The sequence below is a fragment of the Sarcophilus harrisii genome, chromosome 2 (assembly GCF_902635505.1).
Source record: "Sarcophilus harrisii chromosome 2, mSarHar1.11, whole genome shotgun sequence".
Taxonomy (NCBI): domain Eukaryota; kingdom Metazoa; phylum Chordata; class Mammalia; order Dasyuromorphia; family Dasyuridae; genus Sarcophilus; species Sarcophilus harrisii.
Window position 1 is genome coordinate 493,833,737 of NC_045427.1, and position 10,247 is coordinate 493,843,983.

General features: G+C 43.7%; 2 protein-coding genes across 3 annotated transcripts in view; one reads left to right on the forward strand and one right to left on the reverse strand.

The window, feature by feature from the left end:
- Nucleotides 1–3,089, reverse strand: part of SLC7A7 (solute carrier family 7 member 7) — a 58,189-nt gene extending 55,100 nt beyond the window's left edge. Inside the window, exon 1 of the mRNA XM_031955023.1 lies at nt 2,660–3,089. The gene's annotated coding sequence lies outside the window, so the exon portion shown is untranslated. The remainder of the gene's footprint in view (nt 1–2,659) is intronic.
- Nucleotides 3,090–3,193: 104 nt separating this feature from the next.
- Nucleotides 3,194–8,208, forward strand: MRPL52 (mitochondrial ribosomal protein L52). Of its 2 annotated transcripts, XM_031955025.1 has the most exons (4): nt 3,194–3,237; nt 3,351–3,418; nt 6,583–6,647; nt 8,039–8,208. In XM_031955025.1, exons 3-4 carry the CDS (start codon nt 6,603–6,605, stop codon nt 8,177–8,179), a joined length of 186 nt encoding a protein of 61 aa, XP_031810885.1. In that variant the 5' UTR covers nt 3,194–3,237; nt 3,351–3,418; nt 6,583–6,602; the 3' UTR covers nt 8,180–8,208. The 2 variants fall into 2 exon arrangements, with proteins under 2 accessions (XP_031810885.1, XP_031810886.1); XM_031955026.1 differs by lacking the exon at nt 3,351–3,418 and having other exon boundaries at nt 3,219–3,237.
- The last annotated feature ends 2,039 nt before the right edge of the window (nt 8,209–10,247 follow it).

Sequence of the window (10,247 nt, forward strand, 5' to 3'; positions counted from 1 at the left end):
CTGAAGAGACTTACAGGAACTGATGCTGAATGAAATGAGCAGGACCAGGAGATCCTTATATACTTCAACAACAATACTAGATGATGACCAGTTCTGATGGACGTGGCCATCTCCAACAATGAGATCAACCAAATCAGTTCCAATGGAGCAGTAATGAATTTGAACAGCACGCAGGAAAACCAGAACTATGAACCACTCATAGAATTCCCAATCCCTCTATTTTTGGTTGCCTATTTTTGATTTCCTTCAAGGCCATTGTAACTATTTCAGGGTCCATTCTTTTGTACAGCAAAATAATGTTTGGCATTATATTATATTTATTTAATTTATATTTAATATATTTAATATATTTGGTCAACCTGATTTGCAGGAGGGGATAGGGGGAAGGGGGAGAAAGTTAAAAAATTTTGTAATGTTGAAAATTACCCATGATATAACTTGTAAATAAAAAGCTATAATTAAAAAATATATATATATATAATAAAAAAATAAAATAAAATAAAAAAAGAACTGATTTTATCACTCTCCTGCTCAATAAACTTCAGTGGCTCCCTACTACACTAAAATCAAACATGAACTTCTTTTTTTTTTAGAACAACAAATATTAGGGGATTTATTCTAGAATTTTCAAAATAACCAGAAAATACTCATTATGAATAAAAAGTATTGATAAAGCTGAGTCAGAAAATATTTTACCATTAATGAATTAATCATTTGTTTGTGATTAATGATTAATTAATCAAATGTTTGTCAATCTCAGGCAAATTCCTTTTTTTTTTAATGTTTTTTTTAATAGCTTTTTATTTACAGGTTATATTAGGGTAATTTACAGCATTACAACCAAACCTTTTTCCCAATTTTCCTTCCTTCTCTACCCTCCCTGAGATGGGAGGATGACCAGTAGAAAACATGAACTTCTTTGGCTTTAAAAACCCATGGATGACTTTTTCCACAAAGAAATGAGATATTACAACAGTGACTGGCAGACTAATGAGTTAGTTATAAGGAGAAAGACATTATATGGCATGCAAAGGTAACTTGCTGCCATAAGGCAGGAAGGTTCCCAATGAACTCTCAAAGAATTGGAGAAATTACACTATTGGTGGGCAAGTTAATACCAAAAAGGAGTTTAGTCTAAGATTAAGGTCCAGTAGCTTCTTTTATAGGGGAAATAATGAGTAGAATGGCCTAATTTGGCCTTTCTGATTAAAAGTAATATAGGGTTTACAAGCAAGGAATTAAGGACCTGTAGGTTTTAGGCCTAGTCCCTTTTGGCTATTGTTTGGGGACTGATTGACTCAGATTAAATGTCAATAGCAGTCACTTCTGCTTTGACCAGAAACAAGGAATTCAACCAGAACTTACTGCAATTGTTCTTGTCCTTCATTCTCTAAGAGGACCATGACATCAAGGAGGGGATGCCTGACATGAAAGTGGATTGGATTGAAGTGAGGGGGTTGGAAGTACCTTGCCTCCTTTTCCCAGAGCATTGGGTGTGGGGAAGGATAGATAAATGTTTGAGATAAGGGGACCTTTTTTTTTAAGGGTTTCGGTTTTAAAGAAGTTTTATTTAGTGATTAAAGGAGAGAATTTTTCACCTAATCCAAGAATGGTTTAAAAAAATCCTGGTTCCCAGACCGTGGGCCCTTTTGTGTTTTTGTTTAGGTTCCGATACTAGATTGAATGTTTATAGAATTTTGCGGAGAAATCCTGAGTTTCCTTGATTTTTACTGCAAAAAGGTTATTAGGAAACAGAAGATAATTAAAAGTTAAGTCCCTCCTTAGTTGATTTTTAAGAGAATTAGTGGGGGGGTGGTTGTAGGGGGAAGAGATCAGCCCTGAAGTGGGAGCCAATGGGTTAGAGTTAAACTTCCCTGGCTGTGGAGTGGGAAGTACCTACCCCTTTGGAAGGGGGGGGAAGAGAATTAATTTTCTGTAATAACTTTATTTAAAGACTTATAGTAGCCCGAGCGCTAGTTTTGGTAATGTGTCCGGGTTTTTCAACATGAGGGATTGGTTTATTTTAAGGGTAAAGGTCGCCCGTATGTAGAAAGGGGGTGGGGTGGTGGATTACCGCATAAAAGATTTTACTTTTTGGGTTGTTGAGCTTGTTTTTTTACTTTTTTTTTTGATTTGATTTTTTGTGAAATGAAAATTGGGGAAATTTACTTTATGTATTGGATATGCGTTCGAGGGGAAGGGGGGAGGGGGGAAATTTGAGAAAGGTTTTAGGTGAATGTTAAAATTATTTTGTTTATTTAAAATAAAAGGTATAGAAATAATATTATTTTTTATTTTAAAAGTTTAAAGAAGAATGTTTATAAAGGGAGGGTAGAAGAGGGAGGGAAAGGGAAAAGGGAGGTAAAAGGAGGGAGGAAAGGGGAGGGAGGGGGAGGGGGGGAGGAAAGGGAAGGGGAGGGAGGGAGGGAGGGGGGGGGGGGGGAGGGAGGGGGAGGGAGGGGGGGGGGGGAGGGGGGGGAGGGGAGGGAGGGGGAGGGGGGAGGGAGGGGGAGGGAGGGGGGAGGGGAGGGAGGGGAGGGAGGGGGGGGAGGGGAGGGGGGGAGGGAGGGGGGAGGAGAAAAGAAGCGCTAGCTGCCTGACGGCCACTCTCACGCAAGCCAAACGTGCTTTGTGTAGACTTTTCCCCTTGTCTCCCTACCTGCTGCACGCTAGCTTTCTCCACCCTCCTCACGGATATAAACTCCTCGGGGAAGGGGACTGTTTAATTTTTGCCTCTGAATCCTTGTTGGAGTCCTAACGCCTATGCTTAGCGCACGCCGCTTAAAGAAACGGGCTTGAACGAAAGGCGGGGAGCGCCAATGAGAACGCAGGCGCAGAAAGACCCTTCGCCCAACAACTAAAAATGCCCGCGGAGGAATGTGTTTGATTAAGATGGCAACTGCGTCCTGTCCGTACGAAGACCGAAGATGGCAGGTCTTCAGTGTGCTCCCCCAAGATGGCGGCTCCCTGGAGCTGCGGCGCCAAGATGGCGGCCCCCGGCTCTCTCCTCGCGGACTGTGGTTGGGTACTTCCGCTCCTCCCTTTCCCGTAGGCCCGCCCCTTCCGGTTTCTTCAATCCTCCCGGTGGCCGGGCCTTTCGTGGTTGGGAGGTGGGAGGGGGGCATGGACGGGCTGAGGTGGGGCGGCTGGGCCCCCGGCCCGGGCGCAAGGGCCCTCTTCCCCCTAGGTGCGGAGCCCCGAGCGGGCGGGCCGGGCTGGCAGCGCGTGGCGAATCCAGTGAGGGGCCGGGCCGGGGGGGGGGGGGGTTCCCGAGGGCCCGGGCCGGTGGGGGGAGGGGTGGGCGCGGGCGGGGCCTCACTGACCTCTGGCCTTTCTTCCCCCACCCCCAGGCAGGGCCTGGCCGCCAGCCCCTCTGGCTATGGGCCCCTCACGGAGCTACCGGACTGGTCCTATGCAGGTGAGCTCCGGCAGCCTCCCGCCCGGCGACCTTGCGATGCCGGCCTGAGCCTGGAAGGGAAGGGAAGGCTGGGGCAATAACAGCGGTCCGGTTCATTTCGTAGAGCCCACAAATCCCGCACAGCCCCTTCCACCGTGCACTCATTGATCCCGCCAAACCTTGGGGGGGAGGGGGCGCGGCGGATAGACCCGCCTGGCCTGCGGTCCGGATGACCTAGTGACCCATCCCAGCATTAGCTCCTGACTCTGAGAAGCCCCTTAGCCCTTGGGCCTCTGCTTAATCTCTAAAAGTGGAGAAGGAACTGGCAAGCCACCCAGCATCTTGTGGAACCCCTCGTGGGCTCCTCACTGGAGGTCGGCGGGAGAAGCCTGAACTACCACCAGAGCCGCTGTTAGCCCCGTTTTTACAGTTGAGGGCTGAGGCAGAGGTTAAAGCGATTTAACTTGTTTGAGGCGGGGGCCAGGTCAGTAAGAATTGCTAGCCTTAAGGTTCGCAGAGCGATTTGGAAACCTCTCCATTGGGATTTCACAACAAGCCTTGAAGGTTTATCATTTCTCTCTCTGGATGGAGGAAACTGCTTCAGTGATATCCCCCCGTTAGCAAGCTGGGAGCCAGAGTTTGCTTTCTGGTTTTCCTGGCTCAGACACTTCAGTATACCACCCAGCTGCCATTTCTTATGTGAATGGGGCTGTTCTGGGCTCTGGAGACAGATGGAGGGACCAGAGCTCATAGCTACCGCTGCCAACTCAAGTCAGCGCCTTCTTAGCATCAGAGACAGTTTTCTAGCTTGTTGAGAGGTCAAGTGACTTGCCCAGGCTCAGTATATGTCAGAAATAGGATCTGAATCCAGGGCTTCTTGGTTCATATACCAATTCTATCCTCTACACCCTGTTGCCTCTCAGTTGGGGATAAAAAGGTCAGTTTTTAAAAGTCATTAAAGACAGTCATTTCTTCAACATGCTGGACCGGTAGTCAAGGTACCCGTCTCTGTCCTTTGCTACAACAAACATTTATCAGTTTTACTAGTAAATACTGGGAATTCAGAGATAATTATAGGATCTAGAGCTGGAAAGGAATAATAAGAGATCATCTAGTCCAATCCTGTTGTTTTATAGATAAATAAATTGAAGCTCAAAGGAGGTCTTTGGATTATACCACAACTTCTTCCAGGAAAAAACAAGAGGGTCTTTTCTTTAGTAGTAGTCACCTCTTGCATAAATACTGATACTGCCCAGCTGTAAGTTACCTTTTCCTTCCTTTATTTTCATAAAATATCTTGTCAGGCTCTCCATTTTGCCCTTATCACACTTTACCTTGTAATATGCTTTCTTAAATACATACCCTAGCTCCCTTCCCTGTTAAGTTTTAAGAGCAGAGATGTTGTAGATTTTATTTTCCTATTTTCTCATCCCAAGAGCCTAACCCCAGACCTTGGACATAGTAAGCATTCAACAAATATCTGTTGAATTGAATGCTAGGATGGTAGCCCCGAGAGCTTCAAAAATGTAGTATGGTATAATGGAAAGAGTTTGTTACTTTAAATAAATCAGTAAGGCAGTAAGCATTGACTAAACATCTGTTATATGTTAGTCACTGTGCTAAGTACAGGGGATACAAAGGAAGAAAATAGTCCCTGCCCTCAAAGAGCTCACAGTCTAATGTGGGAGAAAACATGCAAAAAATTATATTTTTAAAAATTATGTGGGATAAATGGGAAATAACAAGGGAGGCACTAGAATTAGAGAAATTGTGGAATTCATCCTGTAGGAAGTAAGATTTTTAGCAGCAACTTGAAGGAAGCCCAGAGACAGACATGAGGAGGGAAAGCATTCAGACATGGATGGAGGGTAGCCAGGAAAAATATTCAGAGCTAAGAGATAGAGGGTCTTGTTCATGGAACATTGTGGAAACCATCCTTACTAGATGGGAAAATACATAACAGGAAGGAAAGTTAAGATTAAGACTGGAAAAGTAGAGGAAATCAAATCACCTAATTTCTCTGAGCATTAGTTTCCCCACTTGTGAAATAGAGCTAATTTTTGCCCTATTTGAAAGAGATATTATGAGGACCAAAGGAGATAATGGATGTCATTTCTCGATAACAACTCTACAATATTTATTGAACATATTCATTCTCACCAATCAAACACCGAGGTAGGCTGGCTACCAACTGTATAAACTATTCTTACCACTTGCCCAGACTACTAAAATTGCTTTTACACTGATCTTCCTACCAGTTGAATCAGTCCAACTCAGCTGTCCATATTGCTGTCAGAGTAATTGTTTAGGTATTGTTCTAATTATCTTACTCTTTTGTTACAAAAGTCTTCTCAAGCTACCTAATATCTTTATGAAAAAAAGATTCCTTTGTATGGCCTTCAAAGCCATCTAAAATATGGTTAGATCTTAGCCATCCAATTTTCCTGCCTTATCTGATATCATTCTCTTTATATTTACTCTGTTCCTACCAAACTGGACCACCATGTCTTCTGCATATGCCATATACTTTCCTGTCTACATGCCTCTGACTCATGAAGTCCCCTAAGCTCAGAATATCTTCCTATCCATCCGTTAAAACCCAATACATATATCAAATCTACCATGAAATGTTCCCTAATTATTTTTAATGACCTTCTATGGACCTCACATAGCTCTTTGGTTTTTTTGGGGGGTATAGCAAGCCTTAAGAGGACAAGCCCTCACCTGTTTAAACTTTTGTCCCCACCATTAAAATTTGTATACAGTAAGCTGTTAGTAGTGTATGAAAAAGGGCTTTGAAAACTAGGATGTAGGGGGCAGCTAGGGCACCAACCCTGAAGTGGGGAGGACCTGAATCTGGTCTCAGACACTTAACACCTCCTGGCTTTGGGACCCTGGGCAAGTCATTTAACCCCATTGCCTCAGCAAAAAAAGAAAACTAAGATGCTATGTAAAGTGGTGGTTATTTTACTATGCCTTCAGGGTAACAAAACAAAAAACTGGCCTTGATATACAGGATGGATTAGAAAAGGAGAACCTAAAGACAACAATATCAGATTATGCTAATAATCCAGGTATGAGTGGAGGTCTTCCTGAAATAGACAAATATGATAGGATATTTTGTACTTAATGTTGGTGACTGCCTTTCACAAGACATGCCTTTTCCTTCTCACCTCTATTTATAGATGGTAGATGTGCTCCCCCAATGAAAGGCCAACTCCACAGAAAGGCACAGAGGGAAAAGCTTGCGGTGAGTAACTAGAACCCTATTCAGGGGCACTGTCAGGAATTCCTCTGACCTGGAAGTTTTAATCACTTATATGTGAAGGAGACTACTTCTGTAATATCCTCTCCTTTGGCTTCCATAATACTACTCTCTCCTGATTCATCCCCCACCTCCCTGATTTCTTTGCCCTCTAAGAATGTTGGCATTCCACAAAACTATTTTTTTACAACCCTCTTCATTTTCCCTTGGTGATCTTATACACATTTGTGACATTTTAATACTCCTCCATAAGTCTAAAACCCTGATCTCTCCCCTACGTTCTAGTTCCACGTCCTACTGGATCACTTGGGTGATTTACCATCACCTTGACTCAACACGTCCAAAACTTGAGTTCCATCTTCTTCCTAAATTGTGTGGGTGTGTACATATATCCCTGTATATGTCTGCATGTCCCAGTGGGATGCTTGTAAATGCTTAACAATTGGTTCTCTTTTAAAAAAAAAAAAAAAAAATGTATCTGTGTAATGTTCAGGCTAGCTCCTTTCTGGAGGACCTCGGGATCAGCCTGAGTTCTTGGTCTTAGTGGAGAAGTGATCAAGGCAGGAGAGCCACCACGAGGATGGTCAAAAATGGAATGTCTATCTTCCAGTCTTTCTTAGCCCTTATATACCTTATTATAATTACAGTATTATAGCATACTGATTATGTGTGAACTAGAGAACCATCATCTCATCAGTTCCACTGAGTTAGTACCTTGTTTCAAGTATACTTCTCCAGAGTTCCAGCCCTCTACATCTATGGGGGCAGCTAGGTGGATAGTGTACTAGCCCTGAATTCAGGAGGACCTGAGTTCAAATGTAGCCTTAGACATGTAATACTTCCTAGCTGTGTGACCCTGGGCAAGTCATTTAACAAATAAAAAATATAACATTTGACAATTTCCCAGATGTAAATGCTCACACTGAAAATTGAACAGTGAACTCTCTTGAGCTGGTATGAATTGGTTCCAGCACACTTCTTTGCTCACCCTTTCTAAATTTCTGTTGATGAACTACAATGTTTTGCCTACCTCGCCTACATGGTAATATTTTCTTGCTGCTTTCTCTTCACTCCTTCCTCACAACTCCTCAATAATGGGTTCAATTTAAACAAAATAATCAGCATTTAGACTTTGTAAAAATGTCTGGCCCCACCATTCTTCCAAGCCCCAGGCCCAGCTCTCCCCATTCCTCCCTTCTGGTCAGAAATATTTGTCTTGGCTGGACAACAGGACTGTAGTCCCCAGGTGAACACTGTACTTAACCTTCCTAGGGATCAGTGTCCTCATCTCTACCATAAAGAGGTTAGATGAAATGAACCCTAGGCTCTCTTCCATTTCCAAATCCTGTTAACTGTTCTCACTGATTCTCTTTCAGAGACGGATTGTGCTGCTGTCCCAAGAAATGGATGCAGGATTGAAGAAGTGGGAGCAACAGCAGCAGGAGAAACGGCAGGAGGAGGAGAAGAAAGGGCAAAACCTGCTGAAGCCCAAAGGGTCTTCCATGAAGGACCCATGAATCAATAAACCTAACCCCCTTCTTTAGCACCCAGCGTTCCTTCCTATTGCTTTCATTTTCTCTTCAGCTTCAGTAAAGAAAGCCTTTCACAGTTCCAGGCTTCCCCCCACTCTAAAAGGGGAAAAAAAAAACACATGAATACCAGGGAGAGGGGAACACTGGGGTCATTTGTCTAGTAGGGCAGTCAATGCCCTTGTCTCTGGGAAGCAACACAGTACATTGGAGAGAGTGATGGAGGCCTAACCAAGTGGCTGGGGGACCTTCATAAGTCATTAAGCTCTATGGGCCCCAACTTCTTCATCTGCAAAATGAGGGGATGTGACTAGATGACCTCTAAGGTCATGGATGATCCTATTATCCCTGATTCCACTTGCTGAACAAAATATGCCAATCTCTTGCCACCTCAGGATAAACTCTGGCCCATAACCTGCATTTTCAAAGGAACTCTGCCAACTGAACACAAGAGCAAGGCTAGGGAACCCAAGCCTTACAGAATCAAGACAACATGCTCCTCATTAAGCATTTAGTAATAAATACAATTAACTTTGGGGTTCATATCCTTCCCATAAGCCACTGATCCAATCTGTCTAGGGCTCTCTTAATCTTGGAGTGTGGTGAGGCCAGAATGAAGAGAAAGGAGTCAAAACACCTCCATTTCTGGCTGTTGGGAAACATACCAAAAGTTGATGAGAAAGGGATGGGTACCTGGGGGTGGATACAAGGAAGGTCTAAAAGAGCTCATTCCCTCTGACTGCAGAAGACACTTGAAAAATTTGAACTGGACAAAGAAATGCAAGTCTTAAAATGATGTTTGGATATTAGGAAGAAGTCTTGCTCTTGCAACTTGTTTCAGGACCTTGGTAGGGAAATGGCCCAGAATGAGTAGAAGCCACCACTGAAACAAGTTTTCTCATTTCCCATCATGCCACAGCTTTTAACAGAACTGCTTCTGGTCCCTTTTGTGAGCTGGATTCTTCTTTCCCTACCCAGGAATTCCCCTACCTGGCTAGCTAGCTGCTAATCCTCCTTTCTTCCCTAGATCCCTCCCATTTTGTTCCCCTCCCTTCCTTTTTCCTCTCCCGCTGACCAAATGCAATTTTTGGCTCTTAGATTTCGCTGATTGTCAATTTTGTCTCCCACTCTTTTCCTGCTTGCTTTTGTGCTGCCTCTCTAGATCAGCTTCTTATCAGGTTCCCCCTCCTTCCTTCCCACTCTGTCAGCTGGACCTTCTCCCAAATCTGTTCCCTTTAAAAATCTAATCCTTGGAAGTGTTTAATGTGTCAATACAAACGTCTCTCTCTGCTTTTTGTTTCTATTTTACCAAGCACCTTTTCATTTTTCTACTAAGTCATTGTATTGAGCCCTAGTCCCATTTCAGGTACTGAAAAGAAGCACCAGGTTTCCTCCACCCCAAGAAACACTTCCAGACAAAGTCCCTATAGATTAGATACTCCAACCTAATTTTTTTTTTTTAAGGGCTGCTTTTAACAGGGTTTTACAAAAGATATTTTTTGTCAAATTATATTCTGATCCTAAGTAGTCACCCCAACGATTACCTATTTGTGAGGATCATGGGATAAAAGAAAGCAATGAAGGGACAAAGATCTATAATTCAAGATTGGCTGGATCTGTATAATGACCCTGAATTGTTGCTGTGTCCTGCTCTTTCTCCTACCCCAAATGCTGAACCTCTGGATACTTAGTCCTATCTAGCCCCCACCCCCAACCTGAACCTTCCCAGACTTCCCACTCCCTGGGGAAAGAGTCTAAATACCAGAAGAACAAAGCCACCCTAAATATGCTTATGATGAGAAAACCTCCCACATCCAGCCTCTAACCCACCCCCACCCCCCATCCCTGCTTCTGACTGTGGGCTCAGCCCCTGCAGATGGCAGCCTATACCACAAAAAGGCAACTTATTATTTTTTTTTCCTGCTCTTTGCTGTAATTGGATTCATACTAAAGCAACCACGTCCCCATCAGAAAAGAAGGAGGGGGCAAGGGGAAGAGGCTGGGAGAAAAGGGAGGGACAAGAGTAGTAAGTGAGTGAGAGAGAGAGAGAGAAGAG